We start from the raw sequence: 26,043 nt of genomic DNA on the forward strand, positions 1-26,043 counted from the left end.
GGCATCACATTTGATAAATACTATTCTATTCGAGCTTTATGGGATGATGGCGCATGTGTGTAACAAATTTTAGCTGAGTGTGAATTCAGGAATCAATATGAAAGTAGCTCACTTGAGCCATTTTTGCAGCTTCCCACAAAATGTCTGCTACAAGTTATTGTTGAAGCTTTAGGCTAACACACACTTCAATCATTGCTGCATGGATATAAAAACTATTTACTCGCATAATCCTCGCACTTTTTTTGCCGGGAAACTGATGCAAAGTTGGGGGGTGAAAGAATTACGCGGGAAAACTTTCCATGAGAACGTATAGAGCGGAAAAGAAAACGAAGTGGCCTCGAATTGGGGTTCTCACACCAGCAACTCATAGCAAGCTTTAAGAAGTACTAATTAGAACTTAGCTCAACAATAAAAGCAGAGGTTCAACACAAGGCAAGATTTATTTGAGACACAAAAAGTACAAGCAATTAGTCGAGAATTAGAATACCATACGCAAAGCTTGCGGGCGTTGCAGGCGTAGCAATAGCGTTCGTCGCTCAACAGGAGCCCTCAAAAGGTAAGCGTAGGACGTCGGTATTGGGCTGATGGCTATTTATTGGAATCGTCTGCAGTTTCCTTCTGAAGAAGTAACGTTTACCATCAATCCCAGTTTTAGGCACACGGCAGGCCCAACGCGTCTTGGTGGCTTTCCGCTGCCGTCACCAGTGGCCAACACAAAACTAGTAGACTCCGAAGGGCCTACCGGCGGCCCTGTTGTCATCGTTTAGTGTATGATCCATCACTTGCAACTTGAAGCAGCCGTGTAGCTTCGGTATTACCCCATAACGTGCCAAGATTACCGACACAGCATACAAAACACGCCGCAACGCGCACTGGCCACTTCGGCTTGACTTGGATTGAATTGAATCTGCATGCAATAGTATGCTTGATGCTTAAGAGTTGGCGCCACATGGCGCGCTGTCATCATCAATGGCTCAAACGAGCAGATGACATTATTGCGACAGTTTTCGGGGGTGCAATAATTACTCGAGGAAAAAAGAAATCGTATTTTTTTTTGGCGATGTGGGGGGTGCGAGAATTATGCGAGTGCGAGGATTACGCGAGTAAATACAGTAACCACACATTGCAAATATCACAAAGGCACACAACTTCAACTACAGTTGACTCTCGTTAAACGGAACATGAAGGAACCAAGAAAATGTGTTTCATTTAATAGAAGTTTCGTTTGCTGAGAAGTGAGCAAGGGTGAAGAATCCAGGTATGAAACCAATTGTGCTAGAGAAAGCCGTGTTCCATACACAGCCATCCCGTTCTCAAGAACCGACGCAGCTACAAGACTTCGTTGGCTTGTACGTGATCTCACACTGGTACAGTGGAAGTCAACAGAATTCACAAGTGTGCGCCTGCATAACTTGGATCCCGATCTCCAGCTTCGTCTTCCCTCAGGATTATCTCAAGCTGAGGAGACTGTTCTATACCGCCTGTGGCTTGGAGCGGCCTTCATGAACGCATACTGCTATCCTATTGGAATGGCCAGCCCTTCTACATGAACTTACTGCAGCTTCGAAGAAACCATCGCGCACCTTTTATGTGAGTGCACCCATTTCAACACGCCAAGAGAAGAACTTACTGTAGCACTGAATAGACTGGATGATCAGCCTTTGTTGGAACAAAGGATTGTGGGTCATTGGCCGAGCCCATCCTCAGCCCAGAAGGCTTTGAAAGCTTTGCTACGCTTCTTGCGGACAACTGGCCTCAGAGACAGACTTTAGTGTCTTATAATTTTTGATGTTGCCTTTCCTCTGTCGCTATTTTTTTGTATTCTCTCTCTCTCTTTGCAACATTTCTTTTTATCATCTTCTATTCCCCTCACCTCTTTCCCCAGCACAGGGTAGCCAGCCTATTTAAGAACTGGCGAACCTCCCTGTCCTTCCGCTTAAACTTTCCTCCTCCGTGTTCCTTTTGTTCTGTTTACCAGATTTTCATTTACTGAGAGTGCACTGTACTATGTTCACAACAATATCGAATAATAGTAGCACATAGTTATATATCTTTGCAATTTATGAACAGTGCTGACAAGACAAAAGTTCAAAGTACTTTGATAATTTAAGCTTTTAAGATGCAGATTTGTATCTCCCTGTATCTATATAGATTAGAGGAACGGTAACGCAAGTATTAACTCCAGTTATGGTGAATGCATCATGCATGTGCTCATTTTTATGATATTTTTTTACTTTTTTCAACGCGTTGCTGTGATATATGCCTGTCTACTTTTCCTTATATCTGTTTTGGAATCGGTGGAACTTAACTGGTGGAGTCGACCCCTTTGTGTGTGCATGACTATTGTGGCAGTTGACAGTGCAGGAGTAGTTCTCTCCTCTGTCACCGTGACATTGCAAAACAGGGGAAGTTTCACGTGCAGTGCACGCTTTGCAAATGCGTGAGAATCAAAGGGAGTGGAGGCATCGTAACCCTCAACAGTTGTACGCTTTTTCCGGCAGGGGATTGGCAAGTGCTGGTGCCGAGGGGCAAACTTGAACGGGTCTTCCCTTACAGACCGGGATGCTTTCTGGCGGCACACAAGACAAACTGTGCGATTGGTCGTTGCTTGTGGCACGCACATGGTTGGGCAAGAGGCCCGTGTTTAGGCTTCGTCAATGGGAAGGTTCAAGGCCAGTAGACGTTCATGATTACCAAAGGGAGGGCCAATTGGTTTTTCATGACTAAAAATATTGCGCTACAGTTGCTGTGGAGAACAAAGTTAGGGAGCAGACAAGAAATGGAGACAATACAAGAGCAAACTATCACCTGAAGTTTATTGAACCAACTTGAAATAAGGAAGGCTTTCAGAAAAAAGAAAATTGGTTTAGGAAAAGGGTGGGGCCTGGCAATAATGCTACACATGGGGTGATTGCGATTACCAGATGTGGGGCTGATTGAAAGTTCTTATCTGAGTTATACTGATTAAATTAGTATTTTGGGCTTCTGATGAATTCGATTCCCTTGGGGGTCAGTGCAAAGGTGCTGGAATCGACGCATGCGCTTTCTTGGTCTGATATGTGAAAGGCTTCCCAAACTACGAGTGTTCTCTTATTTTTTTATTTGGCCAGAATTGTAGTATTTTCAAGAATTGGGCTGCACTCACACTCCCTGCAGTGCATAGAAAGGTTGCCTGTGATCGCTGTCTGCTGGCATGCATAGCAGTGCTCTTTGAGCTGCTCGTTGATGCATCTTCTAGATTGCCCAATGTATTCCTTGCCACATGTTAGTAGGGTATACGATGGTTACGGTACATGAGCACATTGTAAAAAATAAAAGCTCTACATTCCTGTGTTTACAGTTTACAAAAGCTAAGAAGCACATTGTAAAATTAAAAGCTCTGTGTTGCTGTGTTCACAGTTTATAAAAGCTAAACTCACTATGCTGCCGTGTAACACACATAGATACTTGAAATTGGGAATGACGAAGCTTTCACAAGGTAATGTCCATGTGCAGAATTACCACAGGCTGATCTTTAGGGTCTATAGCCTAACTTTTTAACTCCGTGCTTTCAACCAGATTCTGTTCATTTTCGACGTGTAACTTTCACAACTTTATGTTGCATAGACAATATTGCACGAGCGAAAGTGTGTCGCACTTTACTTGGTGGCACCTTCACAAATCATGACATGCGTTACTTTGACTGCTTAGATAAACTACGCTTGCACTGTGGTACAATGAGTTTATTGATGAAGGCAGCTCACAGGGTAGACTTGATTAAACGAGACGAAGCCGTGCTTCTCCAATCTAGAGAAAATAAGCACATGTGTTCACAAGCAAAGGTTTGTTGGGCTTTAGGTTTATTCGGATCGTGACAAATGCAACATGAACAAAATATTCAAAAACGTGCCAACTTGAAGAAGCACTAACTCCCATCGAGTCCATACATTTTTATAATTGCTGTCTCAATGCGTATGTATAAAAATTTCACTTTGTCGCGCCACTAATTTACGGCAAACTAAGCAAGAATGTTACATATAAAAAGAAGGAGAAGAAATACTGGAAAGTAATCTCGGGAAGTAGAATTAGAGTTAACTAGGAAGTGTTTTCTAAGCTTTTTCTAGCATAGAAAAGGTCTGTGCGAAACCCTTAAATGAAGGCAGCAAGCTATGGAAGAAACAAAAAAAAACGGATATATCTAACTGAAATAGGTTTTGAAAAAAGGCATCATTTTCTGTTAACATTGGTCTATGAAAATAGAAAAAGAAAATTTTGAATGACTGCCAGTTGGGCATGTTGGTATAACTTCATCATGAAACAAGTTCTAAAATGTACAAACACCAAGAAAAGTTTAACAACCACAAATGATAAAAGAATGCAGTGCACCTAATAAACGGCCAAGAACCTAAAAATACTAGCAGGCTGGGAAAGAAACAGCTTTGGCTGGTAACTTTTCTTTTCGCATTACAAAGGACATTTTTCTTTTTTCACTACGAAGTGGTCAGTTCGAATAAAATCGGTGGCATCGAAATCTTTCTCGCACACTAATGTTTCCATAATTGAAGGTAAATTCACCAGCTGCCTGTCACAGTAGTGTCCCAAAGACACGACAACTGGTGCAGCACTTGTGTCTTTTCTCGTTCGTGTATTTGTCCTAACGCTGCCCCATACAATTCATTATGAATCCTAACCAACTAGCCTACTTTTCCGCCACCCAGCTTCCCGAGCCTATGGGAGTGGTCAAGAGATCTGGTGTAGTGGGGCGGGGTCTTGTAAAATTGTAAGCAAGCATGCCTTCCCCCTACACGCTCCCCCCCCCCCCCCCCCCATCAAAGCGGGAATGGAGTGAGGCTCTTTTGCAGAGGGAGCACGAGGATAAAACTGACAACAAGAATTGGTCAAGTGAGGGTATAGGGGCAAGGAGGGGTCATGGGAGAAGAAGACAATAAACTCTTAGGCCACTCTAAGTGGTCAAAAGTTCTTACGTTTCAGGGGCCGTTATACAGCTCAGTTCCTGGCACCAAGATTCTTGACAGTATTAACAAAAGTTCTCCCTTAAAAAAAAAAAAAACTTAAACGGACCACAATAGTGTTTGCTGTGAGGCCGTTGATAGTGTAGCTCATTATGTCAGCTAACAAACTCTAGAAACATTGAAATGTGAACAAACAGCATTCGGACACAGGACGATGAAAGAACGACAGACAAGGATGCTGATCTGATAGTTTATTGCTGTTTATTCTCATATTAATCACGTAACAACCCAGAAACACCTGCAAGAAACACAGTGACAGTGCAACCGGACCACGGGAAGCATGGTGCGTAAGCATCTTTGATCTTAGCAAATGCAACAGGTATGCGTTTCAAACGTGGATCTCAGAAGCCTTACTTCAGCTCATTATACGGTCTTGGGTAGCATTTTGTAATAGAGATTTCAAAAGCCATGCTCGTACTTATGAGACCCTCAAAGTCGACAGGGGTGTCTTGTGCCAAGGACAGGATAATAATGATGTTTGGTATGAGGAGTTAAAAGTGCAGTATTGATGACTAATTGTAAGGGCACGGGCTTGGAGATTGTGCGGCTAAACAAGATTGGACGAGATTCAAGCAGGCCTGTGTTGGACCTTGTGCTTTAGTGGTGTGCTGGGACTGAAGAGGGGGGAGGAGGCATCTTCTTGGAATTTTATGGTAATCTAATGAGCCTGTGGGCCCACATAGTCTATCATCAGAGGGTAAAAACGTGTGTACATTTGTGAGTTGGGGAGGAAGCTTGTCATTAGGTGATGTGTCTTGGTGAATTTTGGTGGTTTAATATGTGCATTTCCTGCCTTTGATGCAGCTGGTTGCCAACAGTCATCTGCAACGAGGTGCCTCGGAGTGGCCAGTGGGACACACATGCATACACGTGCCTGCCGAAATCATCTGAAGTTTCACTGCTCTGCACGTCTGGTAGGTACGGTTGATTGCTGCGCTGCTAGTGTCCTACACAATGTGGCCTTGAGACTGACATTTACGTTTACTCTCCCACGATTCACCTACTCACAAATGTCGCCTGTTCAGTTTTAGTAAGGGTTGCACAGGAAATGAAGCGTTGAAAGCGTCATGTGACCAAGGGTTAAAACCAGCCGCCTTCTATGAATGAATAGGTTTCAGCTAACTGCCCTTATCAACATCTGTACTTACTGTACATCTGCCTGGCAATAGCCTTGCTCCTGTGATTTCAATCATTTGCGCTTTGCCTTTCATTATGCTTCATCAGCATGCTCTGATTCGCTCTATTGTAAATTTCAGAGCTTGTCTCATTCAAAGTACACATGAATATGAGCAATAAACTGAATGCCTACTATTTTTATTATAGATAATAAAAATATTATAAAGGAGATTTATTAAGCAGAAAGGTTGATGCTTGGAAGGCTTGGAAGGCGATGCACCAGCCGCAATTTCCGAGCTCGAGCCGCTGCTGCACACTCGATGCTGCTGCCTCTGCGCCGAAGTACTTCCTCTTCTTTACAATGGCCCCTCGGAGAAAAGGGGGAGCCATCTTGGCGACTTAGTCCTGTGCAGGCGGCGTTGAACCGTGGTACTGCTTGAGCCTCTGGAAGTGTACAACCTCGCGGTTGCGACGTCGCAAGTCTGATGGTGGCGTAAGAGGCTCAATGAGGTAGTTTACTGGCGAAGTTTGTTCGAGAATACGATATGGCCCATCGTACTTTGGCAGAAGTTTGGAAGAGAGCCCAGGTGTGCGATGCGGCACTGACAGCCATACAAGAGCACCCGGAAGAAAAACGGGAGTTGAGGTCTGGGCATCATGAATTGCTTTTTGCCTGTTTTGGTCATCGCAGGTAAAGCGACGAGCTAACTGGCGGCATTCTTCTGCGTGTCTGGCGGCGTCCAAGATCGGTAGGCACTCGGACGCGTCCGGTCGATAGGGCAAAATGGTGTCAATGGTGTGGGAGGGGTGACGGCCGTAGAGGAGGTAAAAAGGGGAGAAGCTTGTTGTCGCTTGCGTTGCCGTATTATAGGCGTATGTAATGAATGGGAGGACTAAGTCCCAGTTAGAGTGGTCAGGCGTCACATACATAGATAGCATGTCACCGAGAGTACGATTAAAGCGCTCGGTAGCCCCATTGGTTTGAGGGTGGTAAGTGGTACATGTGCGATGTACAATAGCACACTCAGCGATCAATTTTTCAATGACCTCGGACAAGAAGGCGCGGCCGCGGTCACTGTAAAGAAGAGGAAGTACTCCGGCGCAGAGGCAGCAAAAGGCAGGGGAAGGGCTCTTCGGGCGACGAATATTGGAGATGGCGTGAAGAAGACCGTGCCGTCGGATATGGCGCTGCATGAAACTGGCATGAACACAAAAGAGCATGGAGGGATGTAGGTGTCATCGCTAACGACAAGTTTAGCGGCAGACTGGGTGTCGACGGACGCTTGGTCATCCAGTGAGCGAAATTCAACCTCAGCCCTAGCACAGTCGATTACGGCGTTATGACGCGACAAAAAGTCCCATCCCAAAATAATATTATGGGAGCACGATGAAAGAACCACGAACTCTATCGTATACAAAACGTCCTGAATTGTCACGCGGGCTGTACATACTGCGGTCGGTTGAACAGGTTGAGCACTGGCTGTGCGAAGCGATAATCCGGAGAAAGGCGTCGTAACCTTACGAATTGAGCGGCAAAATCCAGCATCTATAACAGAAACAGCTGCACCGGTATCTACAAGAGCGAGAGTAGGGATATTTTCGACGAACACATCAATAACATTGGTAGGTGACAAATGAGGACTTGGGCAAACCGAAACTTGCGCAGTTCTTGCCTCAGGAACTGCGTCGTCTAGTTTTCCTCCTCGTTAGACGCGGGCCGTCGACGCATAGGAGAAGGCGAGCGGCGGCGTGGAGAAGGCGAGCGAAGACGTCCCGACCGAGGGCGGTGGTCGTCCTGGTAGCGGGCTGGCATTAGAGTGGAGGAACCGTATCACGCGTCGGAGTCAAGCGGGAAGAAAGGCTCACGGCGGTTTTCATTGGTGATATGCGTCCGGCGGCGGCAATACCTTGCGACGTGTCCGGGGTATCGACAAGCGTAACATGTCGGGCGATTGTCGAGGGTGCGCCACGGGTTGGCGGTGTTAGTGCTGGTCCAGTGAACTGGAGCTGGGGGATAGCTCGCGCGAGGCTGGAACGGAGGCGCAGGCGCAGGCGCCTTGCGAGTTGGCATGGCTGCAGCCGCGGCGTAGGTGAGAGGAGCAGCCACAAGATTAGGCTCGCGAGCAGCTGGTAAGGCCTCGGCGACCTCTCCTTGAATGACGTCACGTAGAGACGATGGTAAAGTTGTGGTAGCTTCTGGTGTGAAAGGCACCAAGGAAAGCTGTCGTGCAACTTCTTCGCGGACAAATGCTTTTATTTCGGCTATTAGTGACGCTTGGTCATGACCACTGATCACACTAGACAGCGATGCCAAATCGTGCGCTGGAGGACGTCTTGTCAGAGCTCGCTGCTTCCGCAATTCATCGTAGCTTTGGCAGAGGCTAATTACGTCGTTAACATTGGTCGGGCTTTTCGCCAAGAGCATTTGAAAAGCGTCGTCGTCAATCCCTTTGAGGATGTGCTTACATTTTTCAGCTTCCGTCATTTCGGCGTTCACGCGCCTGCACAAATCGACGACGTCTTCTATGTAACTTGTGAAGGTTTCACCCGTTTCTTGTGCGCGTGTGCGTAAACGTTGCTCGGCACGAAGTTTTCGGACAGCTGGTCGATCGAAGACTGATACAATCGACGTTTTAAATTGCGGCCACGTTCGGACGTCTGCCTCGTGGTTTCTAAGCCAAAGGCTGGCTACACCCGCGAGGTAGAACGACACGCGTGTCAACTTGTCCGCGTCCGTCCATCTGTTTAAAGCGCTCATCCGTTCGAAAGTCGAGAGCCAATCTTCAACGTCGTTGTCATCTGTTCCACTGAAGATTGGAGGCTCCCGCTGAGGAACACTGCCTGGACAGGTGGCCGGAAGAGATGGAAGCGTCTGCTGATCGGCATCCGGCATAGCAGAAGGTAGCCGTCGAGAACGGAGTTCCAGGATGGTAGCGGGAAGGTTTAAAGGACGGTACCCGGCACGGTTCCACCAATTATACAGGAGATTTATTAAGCAGAAAGGTTGATGCTTGGAAGGCTTGGAAGGCGATGCACCAGCCGCAATTTCCGAGCTCGAGCCGCTGCTGCACACTCGATGCTGCTGCCTCTGCGCCGGAGTACTTCCTCTTCTTTATGATATGTATAATTGATAAATATCACTCATAATGCAAAAAAGAACTTGAGAGTTGCACCTTGTCTGCATGCGGACCTTGTTTGCATAATGAAATAAATGTGCGAGGTCTGTATCAAGTGTTTTTTAGCAGAAATACATTTTTGATTAGGACGTTCAAAAACACTAATCCTCTTTAATGTACTGTCTTTGGTAATGCACACAATTCTCCAAACCCTCGTCAATGTTAGAAAGACTTGTAGAGCGTGTGTGCAGGAACAATCGAGAGCTACATCTGGTTAGGAACTGTTTATTGTTTCCCAAAAACGCATGCAGGCACGCATGGTGATGCAAAAGAGATAGAACAGGAATAGGAGAGAAGGTCAGAATGGTCCTCTGTCTTATCCATGCCGCCCGGCCAACGGTGGCGGCCTAGCACAAAAGTTTTTATTTTGTTTCTTTGTGGTGCCATAGGTGCCAGCTTCAGGGCGCGACATGAGAGAATGTGCTACAGACTATTTGATGGCATCTTTAGGAATAGAGATCAGCTGAGTCACCACATTCTACCTGATGTCATCTCTTGACTGAGTTCTGTTTCTTTCAGCTGCATATTGTGGGCATTCGTTATGCGCTTCTTCTCATACATGCATTATCATAATCATCATCATCTGTCGGGGTCCCTGTCCTCATCTTCACTGGGTGTCACCACAATCATCATCGTGTGTGTGCGCGCTCGGTCTCAGACTGCCCATTCGCTGCTGAGCCCTTGGCGGCTGAATAAACGCTGTCTCAACTCAGAGGTCATACGTGGTGGGAGTGGATTTCCAGTCCTCGGTCTTCTCCCACCTCGCTCAACTCTCTGGAGCTGCGTTCAGGCTGCCGATTGCCCCCCCCCCCCCCCCCCCCTGTCTGGCAGCATGTCACAGAACGAGCCTGCCGGCGCTGCTGCCATCACTGCTGCCATCACTGCTGCCATCACTGCTGCCATCGCTGCTGCCATCTCTCCCCTGCCGTCTTCAGCCGCGCCTCCTGTTTACGTACACAGCCACCAGCGTGATCCCGCTCTCTTCGCCGGTCGTTGCGGGGAAGACGTGGAGGACTGGCTCGATGAGTACAGCCGCGTGAGTATTGCTAATCGCTGGGACGATAGTGCCAAGCTTCGTTTTGTCTCTTTCTACTTGACCGGTGTGGCGAAGACGTGGTACTTTAACCACATCATCGACATACCCGACTGGGCGACCTTCGAGCAGCAGCTCCGCCATGTTTTTAGCACACTGGCCATTCAATTTGCAGTCGCGAAGAGAACCCTCAACACTCACAAACAACATTCCGGTGAGTCATACACGTCGTACATCGAGGACGTTCTTGCGCTCTGCGAGTGGGCCAATTCATCTATGCCGGAGTCGGACAAAGTACGCCACGTTTTGAAGGGTATAGGCCTTGTTGCCTTCAATGCCCTGGTTGCTCATTGCTCAGAACCCGGCTACCATAGCCAAGATCGTCACGACATGTCAGCGCATTGATACTTTGGACTTGGTTCGTCTGCAACCAGACATAGGCGAACAATATAAAGACCTCTCCATGACCTCATAAGAGACTTAATACGTGAAGAGTTTCAGAACATGGGTTTCCCACCTGCTCCACAGTGTTTTCCACAATCGCCTGTAGCGGCATTACGCGACATTGTCAAGGAGGAACTGACATCTCTGAACTCTCCGGCTCACGTCCAGTTACCCTCGTCTCAGCTCATACGAACCTACGTGCAGGTTGCTGCTATGCCTCCCAGCGAGGTAAACACGACGTTGCTGCTGCCATCGTAGGCGTCGGTCTTCGCTGCTTCTCCCCTCAACTTTCGTTCGATCCCGCCTGACCCTTCCTCTGCACACCTAACCGCACTCTCTTCAGGTACTCAGCATGGTTTCTACCCTTCCCTCGGCGCTCATCTCGCCCAGTTTGCTATTACTGTGGGTATCGAGGCCAAATTTCTCGTTTCTGCTGCAAGGGCCAGCAAGACGAGCGCCGCAGTTACGACATGCGTGAACGAGATACTTTTTACTATGAAGGTCAATGCCATTCATCACCTACACACCAATCTTACTCTCCGCCCGCATCGAGTGCACCTCGGAACAACCGGAACTCCAGACAACGTTCACCATCACCCTTTCGCCGCTCCTCCTCCCCACTTCGGCCTGCCTCATTAGTCACTGCCAGTCATTCGGAAAACTAAGTGATGTAGTTTCTGGGGGAGGGGGGGAAACTGCATTCCGAATTAGGACTGATATTCCTCCACCAGGCTCGTGCAACATGATTTCGCTGGTAGTGGAAGGACTGTACGTGTTGATATAGGCCGTCTGAAAAAAGTGATGACCCCTTACGTTGGATCCACGTTGGTTTCTGCCCAGGAGGTACACCATTCGCCCTTTCGCTTTCCGTACAGCCCGCGTTTTTATTGATGGTATCTGACACCACATTCAGTTCGCCGTCCTGACTGACTGCTCTCATCAATTAATTTTAGGGTAGGATTTTCTTTCTTCTGCCTCCGCGGCTATTTGTTGTGGCCAACGCGTCGTCCACCTCACCGACACAAACTGTACGCTCAACGACGACCTCCAGAGGCCACTTCGTTTGACAGCTGCGGAAGATACCGAATTACCACCAGGTTAAGAGCGAATTGTAACTATTACCTCCTAGGACATCGACCATGGCGACTTCTTGGTCTCACCATCATTTAGTTGTGTCGATAAAGGCATCATTCTCACTTCCAATGTAGTTCGGTTTCTCAATGGTTCCGAAATTGTCACCGTTGTGAATACAACATCCAAAAAAATTCTACTTCCTCAGAACACCACGGTGGCCTGCGTGACGAATCCCGAGCCTGCGTGCGTCAAGCCACTTCATGCCGTCGCCTCCAACGACAGCCCTAGGGGTGAGCCTGCTTCTTCTTCCGCCTTTACTGCAGCCATTAGTGACGACTTGACACCTTCACAGACGCAACATACTTGCTTTGTTAAAGAAACATGCAAGTTCCTTCTATGTTTACTCCTCAACATTGGACCGCACTACTACTACAACGCATAGAATCAACACAGTTGGAACATCTTTTGTACGCCGCCGGCCCTACCTCAGGTCTCCTGCTTAGAGAAAAATTATCGAGGAAAATGTAGCTGACATGCTCAAATGAGAGGCAATTCGCCCCTCATCTAGCCCTTGGTCGTCGCCTGTAGTTCTGGTTTGTAAGAAGGATGGCGTCGTTTGTAAGAACGATTTGCGTCGATTACAGGGCGCTCAATAAGATCACTCGCAAGGATCTGTACCCAATGCCTCGCATTGACGACGCCCTTGATTCTCTACAAGGCGCGAAATACTTTTCCAGCCTCGACCTGCTTTCGGGATACTGGCAAATTCCTATGCACGAAGAAGATAAAGAGAAAATGGCATTTGCAACCCCCGACGGACTATACGAACTCAATGTTATGCCTTTCGGGCCGTGCAAGGCGCCTGCTAAATTTGAGCGCATGATCAATTCCGTGCTGCGCGGCCTCAAATAGAAGACCTGTCTCTGCTACTAGGACGACATCGTCATTTTTTCGTCAACGTTTCCTCAGCACCTGCAACGTTTGGATGACGTTCTGACGTGCCTTGCCGTCGCTGGTCTCCAACTCAACACAAAAAAATGCCGTTTCACCACAAAAGCTATCAAGGTCAAAAGCTATCAAGCTATCAGTCTTTGGCCACGTCGTGACCAAAGACTGAATTCGGCCAGATCCGGACAAAATTGCTGCGGTGCTTCGCTTTCCGCGCCCTGAAAGGCCGAAGGAGTTGCGAAGTTTTCTTGGTCTCGCCTCCTATATTTGCTGTTTTATACGAAACTTCGCATCAATAGCGACTCCACTGCACCAGCTTCTTGCTTCTGACGTGCCACTTCTGTGGTCAGAAAAATGTCAAATGGCATTTGAACTGTTAAAGTGTGCCTTCACGTCCGAACCTGTACTCCGCCACTTTGATGAGGCCGCACCGACCATCCTACATATGGACGCTAGCGGCCCCGGTGTAGGTGCCGTTCTGCTCCAACGCGACAGCTCTGCACAAGAGATAGTAGTTGCATATGCCAGTAGAGTACTGACCGCGACCGAGAAGAACTATACCATAACTGAGCAGGAGTGGTTGACTGTGGTCTGGTCAGTGCAAATGTTTCATCCCTATCTCCACGGCCGTCATTTCACGATCGTTACGGATCACCACGCCCTATGCTGGCTTTCCACGTTGAAGAGCTGGTCTGGACACTTGGTTCGGTGGATTTTACGTTTACAAGAGTAGGACTTCGATATCATTTAGATGTCAGGTCGACAACACCAAGACGCCGACACCCTTTCGCGCTGCCCGCTACCAAATACCCAGATCAGCAAAGGTCAAAGTTTGACCATCGCTTCTACTGCAGCGCCCGCACTCCCCTCAATAGACCAGCTATTATCGGACGACAAGCACACACTTCACTCCTGCCAGTTGTCTGATCCGTACTGTAGGCGTATTATGGACCAGCTCTAAGGAGCTTCCCATCCACCTAACGCACGGCATCGTCCACAACTCCTGAGATTTAAGCTGGAAAATGTAGTGCTGTACCGTCACATCTACCACCCTCATGGTCAACGCTGGGTTACCGTGTTACCACACTCTCTTCGACTTGACGTGCTTAAAGCCTTCCACGATGACTTGACTGCCGGACATCTTGGTATTAAAAAAACTCGCGACCACATTCGAAGTCGCTTCTACTGGCCCGGTATTTCTACTAGCATCGCGCGCTATGTCGGTTTCTCTGTCTCGTGCCAGCATCGTGAAATTCATACAACTGCACCGGCCAAGCAGCTGCAGCCGATTCCGTGCCCCACAACGCCATTTGAGGTTGTAGGTATTGACTTTTACGGCCCTCTTCCCGTCCCATCTACTGGCAAATGATAGATAGTGACGGCCGTAGACCTCTTGACACGCTACGCGGAGACAACCTCTGTATAAACTGCCTCTGCTTTGGAAGTTGGCGACTTCGTTCTGCACGCCATCATTCTGCGCCATGGCGCCCCTTGGGCATTTCTGAGTGACCGTGGAAGGGTGCTCCTGTCAGAAGGGCTAAATGAAGTATTGCGCACCTCTGGAATGACACACAAGACTGCTTCCAGCTAGCACCCTCAAACCAACGGTCTCACCGAGAGGTTTCACCGTACTCTTGCTGATATGATAGCCGTCTACATCAGTCCAGATCACAAAAACTGGGATACTCTCCTATCATTCCTCACCTTTGCCTACAACACGATCGTTCAGCGCATCATCGGTTATTTGCTGTTCTACCTCGTTTATGGACGTTCCCCTACTTTCTTCCTCGATGTCTCCTTTTTCAACAGTGACGTCAACTTGTCTCCGTCTTCCAGCGATGAATACATTTCAAGACTATCCACGTGTCGCGATCGTGCTCGCATCAACACAGAAGCACGACAGCAAGATCGAAAAGTCATTTATGACGCATCCCATCGCCTTGTATTCTTCCGACCTGGTGTCGAGGTGCTCCTGTTCACACCTATTCATACACCTGGTCTGTGTGACAAGTTTCAGCCACACTTCATTGGCCTCTCATAGTTATCGAACAGACTTCGCCCGTTAATTATCGTGTGACCCCACTTGTCGTCTCAACAGACCGCTGTCACCACACCACAGACATCGTGCACGTGTCTCGCTTAAAGCCCTTCAGGCGACGTTCTCTGCCACATTGACTTGCTACAGCCAGGTTGGCCGCTTTGATGTGGGGGGAATTAGTGTGGGCATTCGTTATGTGCTTCTCATATACCGTATTTACTCGATTCTACCACGCTCTCGATTGTAACGCGCACCCGATTTCCACGGCGAAAAAAAATTAAGACATCGATTGCAACGCGCACCCATTTTTCTTGCCGGCATGCACGATCACATCACTCGAAAAAACGGCTCCTTTCGGGAGCGTCTTCCATTTAAATATGAGGCAAGGGGGGAAGCTTGTGCTCATCTGACGTGTAACAGAGCATTGCCGTCACTGTAGTTTTACCGTGGACCGACGTCGGCACGCGAACTTGCTCCGCCCCCCTTTTTCTCGACGGTTGCGGTGCCAGGCATATCGAAGTAAAGAGGCGCCTGATCGGCATTCCCGATTTGCCCAAGCAGGTAGCCGTTGTTGTGCTGCAAGTTTAGGACAAACCTGTGAAAACTGTGAAGCTTGATTGATATGTGGGGTTTAACGTCCCAAAACCACCATATGATTGTGAGAGACGCCGTAGTGGAGGGCTCCGGATATTTCGACCACCTGGGGTACTTTAACGTGCACCCAAATCTGAGCACACGGGCCTACAACAATTCCGCCTCCATCGGAAATGCAGCCGCCGCAGCCGGGATTTGAACCCGCGACCTGCGGGTCAGCAGCCGAGTACCTTAGCCACTAGACCACCACGGCGGGGCAAACTGTGAAGCTTTTCATCGTACTCCTCCGCAGAACTTTTCGCATATGCCCGTTCACTTTCGGAGGGAAAAGCCTTTCCTCTTCATAAAGTTAGTTAGCCAGCACCTGCTCGCTTTAAACTGGCTCCGCATTAGACCTTTTTTAAGGCTAACTGCATATCCCGCACTTGGAGCAGTTCTGTCGTCACGGGCCGCTGTGCCGCTCGCTGCTCAAGCACATACTCGCCTAGCAGCTCTTCAATTTGCGGAAACCGACCTTGCTGTGGTCCACTGAAGCCTTTGCATGAAGCTTTGCTGTTGACAATCTTCTGCTTTTGTTTCCACCAGTCCCGCACGCACGTTTCAAAAACTCCGAACGACAGCGATGCGGCCCGATTTCCGTCCGTTTCTGCACACGCGATGACTTCTCTTTTAAAAGCGGCATCGTGGTGCACTCGGGTTTTTGGAGTCGGCCCTTCCATGCCGTCGATGCTAATGTACTACAAGATGACGAACTCCTCAGAACACGTACGAAGTGCCGCACATGGAAACACATAGGCGAAAATGGCCGACGCGCTTAGGGGGCGACCATTTTGAAAATGCCGATGTCAATAGAATGACCGTATTCATTTTTTTTCCGTACTCGATTCTAACGCGCATGCGATTTATGAACTCGCTTAACCAGAAAAAAAGTGTGCGTTAGATTCGAGTAATTACGGTATGCATTATCATAATCATCATAATCCGTCTGGGTCCCTGTCCTCATCTTTACTGGGTGTTACCACAATGATCTTCGGGTGTGTGCGCGCTCTGTCTCAGATGCCTGTTCACTGCTGAGCCCTTGGCTGAATAAACGCTGTTTCAACCAAGACGTCATAATATTTAAATTTGCGAACAGCCAAAGGTTGCATGTCGAGAGTTGAAGAGAGCCTGACAAATGACGGGAACATTTTCCAAATTTTGCGTTACCTCCGCTGCAGTGGAGCAGTTCTTGTACAAATCTTGAGTATACTACTCGCGTCACGGCACTATCATTGGTCAAAATTGAGTGTCCTCGTCTAGTGCTTACCCATATCTTGTTTGCTAGTCCTCAAGTCGCTGTAATGCAGTGGTTTTCCGTACTCAGTCTGCACTTCCTAAATCGCCTTATAATTTTGGCTTTTCGAAGGTCTCTTTGAGAGCAGCTCACTTACAAGTGATTTGTGGCCGTATTTGAAATGACTGTACTATTTCTTAGCCTAAAGATGCTCATGGCATTGTTGCCAAAAGCCTGTCGAACCTTGTGAATGGTTTGCATTCGGATATTGCCAAGCTTTTGGCAAAATTTGATGCAATCTCGGTGATAATTTTACTGCCAGAAATTGAACCAGCAAGTCATTCTGACCACCAGCAAGTTACGTGGGCACATGAAAATTTATGGATGCACATGTATGTCTCCTTTATATGTCAAGTGAACAAAGCCTCCACATGGGTTGGGAAAAAGGTGCGGTAATTTTTTATATCTGAAATTGGCCTTTTAATGTCTGGATAGCATGTAGAAGCTTTCATTTTTATTACTAAATATGACTATTTTCTTTAAGTGAGCACGATGATTAATATGAGTTTATTTTCTCATTTCAGCGTTGAAAATCTGTTCAAGAACATGCCTTGCCTGCTTCATGGTTGTCAATAAAGAAGTGCACTTTTACTTGCAATTTTGTTTACGATACCTTGTTATGTCTCCATTATAGCTGTACGTGTGCCTTAAATATTGTTATATCATTGAAAAATAAAAGGCAACACATGCTCCTCAAACACATGCTCCTCAAGCCCATATTCCTGCCATCATTAACTAGAGAGACAACCTGTTTGGCACCCCTCCCCCTCCCCTTGTGGCTTCTCTGAAGGCCCGGTTTGTACCTCAAATAAGATTTTTACTTCTAACCCATGGAAGCAAATTTGAATGTTGTCAGATGGTTGCTAATTTATATTCGAGCTGAATTTTCTTTGTTGGCTTGCAAAGCCTCCTCACTTTCATTTCGCCATGCGGCCTCTGCAGCGTCATCTTCTTTCAATTTTGGTCTTCGCCTTAAAAGGTTCCCAACTCCTGAACATGCTTCCGCACGTTTAGTTACATGCAAATAATTGTTTGTCAAAAGAATCAAGGTTCTCTTGAAAATCAATGTTTACTGAGTTGCACTTCAATTACCTGCATGAAAACTCGCTGCATTGACAGTTCAAGCTGTAACGCGCTTCACACTATTGAGAATACATGATGTCGACATTGGGGGTAGGGTTTCTAGACTTAGCTATGCTATGCTAGATTGACTACTTTTAAAAAGCTGCTGTGGCAAAAAATTACGTTTGCTACTTGGCTACTCTCTGGCTATTCAGGTGCTGGCATTAATAGCTAATACAGTGTAAACCACTTATAATGTAACCGTTTATAGTGCAGAACTACTTACAATGCAGTCTTTTTCAACTCCCGTTTACTTTCCCATAGAACTCGCTATTGTGCAGTCCTCCAAAATTAAAAGACTGGTTATGATGCGGTTGCCGCAAATTGTGACAAACGCAGTAGCGAGTGCGCTTTCATAAGGAGACGCGCTGGGTGTGCCGCTGGAGAGCGAACGACGAGGTCGTTACGGAGGAGAAGGGGAGACAAAGTGAACGAACAAAAGGCGGGGGGGAAGAAAAAGAAAAAATATTGCCCCGTATCTGCATGTAATCTGCAAATGTCGTCGAAAGACGATAGTCTTGCGTGTGGAGAAAGTGAACAAAACATTTATTAGATGTTGAGCAACATTGGTGGGCGCTGCGGGTGAGGTCGGCTGTTTGGGGTATCTGCTTGTGCTGTTTAGAGAACCCGGTATCGTTAAGGGCTGACAAACAGACTAGCCGAGCTTTTAATCGCTGGATTCCGCACCACCAGAACCTCAGGTCCTTCAAGCAAGTGCCCGCGCGAGGGCGGCACGTGGGTAGTCACCATGCAGCCACTGAAGGAACATATTTTTAATGTTCGCACTCCGCTGGGGACGTCTGTGGACGAAGTTGTAGGATAACATAACTTTAATGTTTCCGCACTCACGGTTTTACTACAACTGTCCCTCAATCGGGGCACACGCACAGTTTTCTTGCTTCTTTCGGGCGAGTGTTCTTATCGCCGGCGCCCGTGTTTGGAGGCATTGCCGGGATGCGCAGGCGTAGAAGCGACGCCAAACCGTTTCGCCACACCACCCCCCCCACCCCACGCAGATAGGAGCAGTCAGGGTTGAAGAGGTTTGGGGACCCGCACCTGGCATCCAAGGCGGGTGGTGTAGGGTGCGAGCCTAGGCATTGCGGGCTTTTGTCGGCGAATTACGGGAGGTGTGCGGGGGTTGGTAAGCTCCTGGGAAAGGATGTATGATGGCTTTAGGCGGTCGATGGAAACGCGTACATCTTTTGTACGCGACAGATGTTTTGTCGTCGCGACAGATGACTTTGTAAGGTCCGGAGTAAGGCGGCTGGAAAGGTGCGCGTACGGTGTCGTCGCGGAGGAAGGCATGCGAGCATGTTGCCAGGTCCTTAAACACGAACGGGGTTGGCTTGGTGTGGCGAGCCTCTGGTGAGGGGCGCAGCACGCCCATTGTGCGATGAAGTCGAACGACGAAGTCTGCAGGGTCCGAGCTGGTTACATCAGAGGTTGAAGCAGAGAGGAGTTCTCCAGGTAGGCGAAGCGGCTCCCTGTAGATGAATTCCACGGGTGTGGCTTGAATGTCTGGCTTGAAAGTTGCGCGCAGACCAAGAGCGACGGCAGGGAGAGCTTCGAGCCAGGTTGAGTGAGGGTGGCACATGATGGCTGCCTTGAACTGCCGGTGAAACTGTTCAATCATCCCGTTGGCGCAAGGGAGGTAGCTAGATGTCCGTGAACGCTCGACCCTGGTAGGGAGCCCGAGGAGCCTGAAGAGTTTAGATTCGAATTGCCTTCCTCGATCAGTTGTGACTCGACGAGGAGTGCCAAAGCGTGAAACTCAGCCGGAGAAGAAGGCATATGCGACGTCTTCTGCGGTGATCCTTTCGAGCGGCCACACCTCGAACCAACGAGAGTAACGATCGATGGCGGTGAGGCATAGCGGTAAGGGCCGGCTGGTGGGAGGGGGCCAATGATGTCAATGTGGACATGCTGGAACCGTTCCGCCGGGATGGGGAATTCTCCGAGTGGCGACGTGACTTGCCGGGTGATTTTGGCGCGCTGGAATCGAATGCATGTGTGTGCCCAGGTGTGGCAGTCCCGTTGCATTGAGGGCCACGCGTACCGGTCAGTCACGAGGCGTGTAGAAGCTCGGATGTTGGGATGACTGAAGTTGTGTAACTGGTTTAAGAGGTTTTGGCAATGCAAAGAAGGGACGTATGGTCTCTCTCGTTCTGTTGATATGTCACAGTAGAGAGCGTTCGTTTACCCAGGGATGGTAACTTTTTGCAGTTGAAGGGAAGAGCCCTTCTCGAAGAGCTGCTGGAGTTCGGTGTCCGTTTTCTGAGCTTCGGTGAGGGCGTCGGTTGCAACGGTTGGTAGCACGACAGCCGACACCCGAGAGAGTGCGTCGGCGACCACGTTTTCCTTTCCGCTGATGTGGTGGATATCTGTGGTGAATTGAGCGATGAAGGACAGCTGATTCTACTGGACCGGTGGAAGTTTTTCGCGGCATTGGGAGAAGGCGTAAGTGATAGGTTTATGGTCGGTGTATATGGTACAGTGCTGTGCCTCGAGGATGTGGCGAAAGTGTTGGACTGTTTCGTAGATGGCAAGGAGCTTTCTCTAGTAGGCTGGCCAGGTCGTCTCCGCAGGGGGTGAGGTTGCATCGCCGATGCTGCCGGAATGCGGGGGCGGCTTCGGGGAAGAGAGTTTCTTTGAGAAGAACGCCAACGGGCGCCAGTTGTTGCCCACACGCTGCATGAGAGGCTCCGACGACGGTGCTAGAGGCATCTGTGAAAAGACCCCGGGCCGCCTCTTGTTTGGGATGGGAGAGCAGCGTAGCGTTGCCGAGGGCAGTTTTGCAGTCTTCGAACGCTTGCATTAAGGCTGGGGTTTAAGTGACAGGATGGTTGCCGCCTTGGCCGGCCAACGCATCATGGAGAGGGGCCTGATATGTGGCCACTTTCGGCAGGAAGCGCCTGTAAAAGTTGAACATGCCCTGGAAACGGTGGAGGTCTTTTGCTGTGGCAGGCAGCGCATAATTTTGAAGTGCCAGGATGCGGTCAGGCAAGGGTCTAGTTCCTTCTGAAGCGATTTCATGGCCAAGAAACGTGATGATGAGCGCGCCGAGCGTGCTCTTCTGAACGTTTATGAGTAAGCAGTGTTCGTTGAGACGCTGGAACAGTTGACGAAGGTGTTGGCGAATGTCCGTTTCGTTGCAGGAGAAGATCAAGATGTCGTCTAGGTAGACGAAACAGAAGTCCAGGCCGCGGACGACGTCGTCGATGAAGCGTTGAAAGCATTGTCCCTCGTTGCGGAGACCAAAACTCGTGAAAGGGAATTCGAATAGGCCGAAAGACGTGATAATTGCAGTCTTTGGAACGTCATTCACGTTTACAGGAATTTGTATGTAGGCCTTTACGAGGTCCACCACTGAGAAGATAGTGCTGCCGTCTAAGCGGTGAGCAAAGTCCTGTATATGACGGATGGGGTACCTGTTGGGGACGGTGTGGGCATTGAGGGCGCGATAATCTCTGCAGGGGTGCCATCCATCGGTCTTCTTTGGTACCAGGTGAAGCGGTGAGGCGCAAAGTCCCTCCGAGTGGCGGGCAGTACTTTCGCGGAGCATGGCTTCGAATTCGGCCTATGCGATTCGTAGATGGTCCGGGGCTAGCCGACGGGCGCGGCATGAGACCGGGGGGCTGGGAGTAGTACGAATGTAGTGCACGGTTGAGTGGCGCACCTCTCGCAGACGCCCGCTAGGTCGAGTCAGGTCGGTAAATTCTATGAGGATGTCATGGCGACTGGTTCCCAATGGTGAGTGCCTTGACGTTAGACTGTTGGGTGGTCGCACGTTGGCCCGTTGTGGAGAGGCCTGTTATAGCGTCGATAAGTCGGTCATATCGGCAGTCAGGTAGAAGATTGTAGTACAAGAAGTCGGACCCGATGATCGACTCTGCGACGTCGGCGATGACGAAATTCCATGGAAAATCTCGACACAGGTTTTTGAAGTTGATGTTAAGGCGGAGCCAGTGGTAGGTCTTGATGGTCGAATGGTTCGCCACGCTGAGCTCAAAGGACGTGCAAGGACACTTGTCACGCAGGAAGGTTCAGGGAAAGCAACAGATGTCGGAGCCACAGTCGACGAGGAACCGCCGCTTTAAGACTTGGTCGGTGACAAATATGCGATGACCTCTAAGTTGGCAGCTCGCGGCCGTCTCTAAGGGCTGCCGTTGAAGTTTCCCTGACGTCCAGCTGAGCAAGGTGGTCGACATTTCCGGACTTTGTCCCCGAAGCGGCGATGGTAGCAACAGGGTTCGTTATCATTGCCGTGCGATAAAACGCTGTTGTTGTCTCGGCTTTGGGAGCGTTTTTGTGGACGCAGCTTCGGGCTTTGATCCAGGCACCTTTGAATTGAGTCCAGCTAACTGACGGGTGATTTCGTCGACACGGCGCGCGAGCTCGCTGCTGGACTGTCGGGTGTCAATGGCATTGACGGTGAGGGGCGATGCTGGCAACCAAATCTCTGCGACTTGATTGGCGATGTGAGAGAGCTGGTTCAGTGGAAGATTCGGCTGCACCTGGAGGATGGCGTGCGCGTGTGAGGGTAGACGCTGAAGCCAGATGATACGGAGGAGGGAGTCGTCGACCGGGGTGCTGCCCAAGAGGTCACGCATATTACGCAGGAGCTGCGATGGCTTGCGGTCACCGAGTTCTTCATGCTGGAGTAGGTGACGCACCTTCTCGTCTTGTGAAGGTGAAAGCGGGCGGGTCAGTTCAATCTTCAGGTGTAGGTAACGGTCATCAGCCGGGGGATTTGCAAGTATATCGCGAACCTCAGCCGCATAGCGAGAGTCTAGATGGGTGACGATGTAGTCATAGCGTGTCCGGTCCTGGGTGATGCGTGTTGGAAAACTGCGTTTCGACTTGAGCGAACCACACGTCAGGTGCCTCTACCCAAAACGGTGGAAGTTTGACGGCGACGCGACAGACGTCCGTGTCGGTGGCGGCTGCAGCAATAGAGGCACCCGAGATGGCAGGGACCGCTGGAGCGAAGTTTTGGGGGGCGTGGCCCAAGTGGGGCTGTGCATGGTCGTCGGATGAGAGCGCTTCATTTTCATTGCGCTGCTGCTGGGCCTGCAGTTGTTGTTGAGTTGTTGTACTTGTTCTTGAAGGGCAGCAAGGGTTTCCTCGTCGGCCATGGCGGAGTGGTACGTTCGTTTTCGGGTCACCAGATGTGGGATAACATAACTTTAATGTTTCCGCACTGAAGGTTCTACTACAACTGACCCTCAATCGGGGCATACGTACAGTTTTCTTGCTTCTTTCGGGTGAGAGTGTTCTTATCTCCGGCGCCAGTGTTTGGAGGCATTGCCGCGACGCGCAGGCGCAGAAGCGGCGCTGAACCGTTTCGCCACAAAGTCATTGATGCAATGGAAGCACTGCTCAGCATCTAAAAAATCTACAGTGTTCAGCACCACGGAGGATTCGACTTCCTGGTTGACGCCAACTCGACGCGAGCAGTTGAAGTGATTTTGGAAACTGGCGGTCTCCGCCTTGGAACCAAAACAGTCCCCCTTGTCCTGGCGACACGACAGGTAGCCAGCGTCACGTGCCTGTCCTGTACCTGCCTTGTTATGTGCCTGATAATGAGGTGGCAATCGGCCTGAAGTCCTATGGAACCATGTTAAAAATTGAAACGGCGCGGTATAAAACCGCCCAAGTATTCGCATGGGAAGCAGGTATCTCAAGATGGCCATACGGCTTGAGAACCTGCTCCCAAACTTTGCGCGAGTGGGAGGCCATAAAGCGGCCTTTGAGTACCGCGGAGTGAAGCGTCTCTGCTGCCATTGCAACCAAGAAGGCCAATTCAGGGCCCAACGCGATACCCCGCATCGCGCCAGGTGTGGAGTTTTCGGGCACCGCACAGACACCTGCACCGAACCGTGCCGACGCTTTGCGGAGCTCACGCCAGCGTCGACTGCACCGCGAGGAAATCGTATAGTATGGCAGCAGCGATGGATATCGACGAGTTCCTGATAGTTGGCATGGCACCCGCCACAGGCCAGACAGAAAGGCGAATGACCACCCTGCGCCCAGCGAAGCGACTGAAGTCGAGCGACGCCGAAGAATGGCCAGAACCACTTGGTACCCGGAGAAAGCGCCGGTGCAGGCCTTTACGGCACCGCAGGCGCAATAAGCAGGCAGCCGAGCGACGCACAGACGCCAGTGAGCATGCGCTGCGACGAGAAGACGGAGAAGAAAGGCAGCCATGCTGAACCTAGCCAAGCTACCAGAGAGGGCTGCAGACAGCGGCGAGGGAGGGAAGCATGATAACGGTGTACGAAGCACGAGTGGCGATGACGAAGCGGATGATGATGCCGCTAGCGCAGTGAGTTGGGCGACCGTGGAAGACACGGGTAGAAGACACGGTCGTTGCGGAGAGCGGCGCCGAGGGAGTGTCAGGTGACGGGAAGTATGACCGCCCGCCACTGGTAGGTGTTCAGTGGCCCCACGGCTAGGGTGTCTAGAAGGGGGAGGCGTGAAAAGCGCCCACAGAAACTGGTCCCCGAAGTGCACCGATGCCGCAAGGGGTGCTGTACGCAGGGGCACGACCCGGCTGGTCGTGCAAGGTCAAGCATCGGTCGTGCAAGGTCGTGCGCCGAGTGCAGGTCGTGCAAGGTCGAGCAGGTCGGTTGGTGCAGAGGCAGCGCGTAACGAGAGATAAGTTTTCCTTTATTTCTTTGTGAACAACATTATTATTTTTTTTCTCTTAATCAATAACTTGCGTTGCGGGTGCTGTAGGTGTGAAACACGGGCAACCTTGCAGTTACGTTGACCACGTGAACGGGGTAGGCGGCTGTTTTGAAGAAGTTCGGGGCGCCCGGTTAGTTGTTAAACAGCTAGAGCCGAACACGAAGGGGACCTAGTGAGAGTCTACTAGCGAAATTGAACACGTGTGTGTGTGGTGTAGGCGGCAGCTGTGGTGTAGGCGGCAGTTGTTGAGGCAGGAGAGTTAGCGGAGGCGGCTGGATAGCGGGGTTAAGGCTGTCGGGTGCTCGGTCCGATGGTCTGGTGGGTGATGGCTAAGGAGGCTAGGAAAACCACGGGTGAGAGTGAGCTGGTGCAGTGCGAAGAATGCAAGCGCTGGTGCTACTTGGACGAGACAGAATTTTTGAGTTTGCCCGACGCGCAGAAGGCGACCTTCGTGTGCAGGCTGTGCGAGGCACTGAAGGCGGCCATGCAGCGCATGGAGGCTAGCATCGAGGGGCTTTAAGGGGAGCTTAGGGCGAAACGGGAGCAGAGGATAGAACTCCAAAAACAGCTCGGAGCGTCGCCTGAGCGGGAGGAGGCTACCGCCAGTCTATTAGAGCAAATGAAGGGCGACCTTCGAAAAGAACGAGAAGGGCGGACCGAGCTCGAGCAGCGGGTAAAGGAGCTAATGGCACTTTGCCCCGGCCCCGAGCGATGTGAGACGGAAGGCGTGGGTAGCGGAGAAGGCGACAGGTGGGAAGGAACAGGCAAGAAGGGAGGTCAGGGGGCCGCAGTGTCTGGCCACAGCACGGAGGCTCAGAGAACATACAGCTCGGTGGCGCGGCAGTCTTCGTGCAGGGCAGAAACACAGGACAGACGGCAGAGAGAGAAACAGGTGAAACAAACAGGGGCGCCATCACAAACAGGAAGCCAGCGATTGGAGCGTAGAAGGGTCCTAGTGGCGGGGAACTCTAACGAGGCCAGGGTTAGGGATGGCGTCTTCACGACAGTGAAGCCGCAGTCAGGGAAGAGCATGGTGGATGCACTGGCCAAAGCTCAGGAAGTTGTAGAGGACAGCATGGAGGGTGAAAATCTCGTCAATATTTATGTTGGGCTCAATGATGTGTTGAAGGGCAAGGATCAGAACCTTCAGAGCCAGTTAGAGGATGGGATGCGTAAGCTCCGAGAAGCCTCTGGGAGTGTGCATGTGACCATATGCACAGTCCCAGAGGTCTGGGGGCAGTCTCGTGGGATTGAAAGGAGGGTAGTGGAGGCCAACTGTGTGATCAAGGGTATGAGCCGGCAACTTGGATACAGCGTGATTGATGGAAGTGAACCAAGACGTGTACAAGCCCGGCGCTCGCCCCTTTGCACAGGATGGATTTCACTACAGTGGTGCGACGGGCAGGAGGGTCGGTAATAGAATGTGTCGTCAAGCCACAGCTTTTTTGAGGGACCCAGAGCCC

The 26,043-nt window shown here is 50.0% G+C and overlaps 1 protein-coding gene across 4 annotated transcripts in view; it reads left to right on the plus strand.

The window, feature by feature from the left end:
• Bem46 (abhydrolase domain containing 13-like protein Bem46) overlaps positions 1–26,043 on the plus strand; it is a 143,483-nt gene that overhangs the window by 84,089 nt on the left and 33,351 nt on the right. For 2 of the 4 annotated variants that reach the window (XR_012895527.1, XM_075896299.1), the window contains exon 7: positions 5,817–5,926. Coding sequence is in view for 3 of the 4 variants with exons in the window: in XM_075896299.1 (XP_075752414.1) it covers positions 5,817–5,903 (87 nt within the window). In the remaining variant the exon portion in view is untranslated. Of the gene's footprint in view, positions 1–5,816; positions 5,927–12,060; positions 17,379–26,043 lie in introns of those variants that run through there. The other 2 variants (XM_075896300.1, XM_037424845.2) reach the window with 2 other exon arrangements.

The sequence above is a fragment of the Rhipicephalus microplus genome, chromosome 5, assembly GCF_043290135.1.
Source record: "Rhipicephalus microplus isolate Deutch F79 chromosome 5, USDA_Rmic, whole genome shotgun sequence".
NCBI lineage: Eukaryota > Metazoa > Arthropoda > Arachnida > Ixodida > Ixodidae > Rhipicephalus > Rhipicephalus microplus.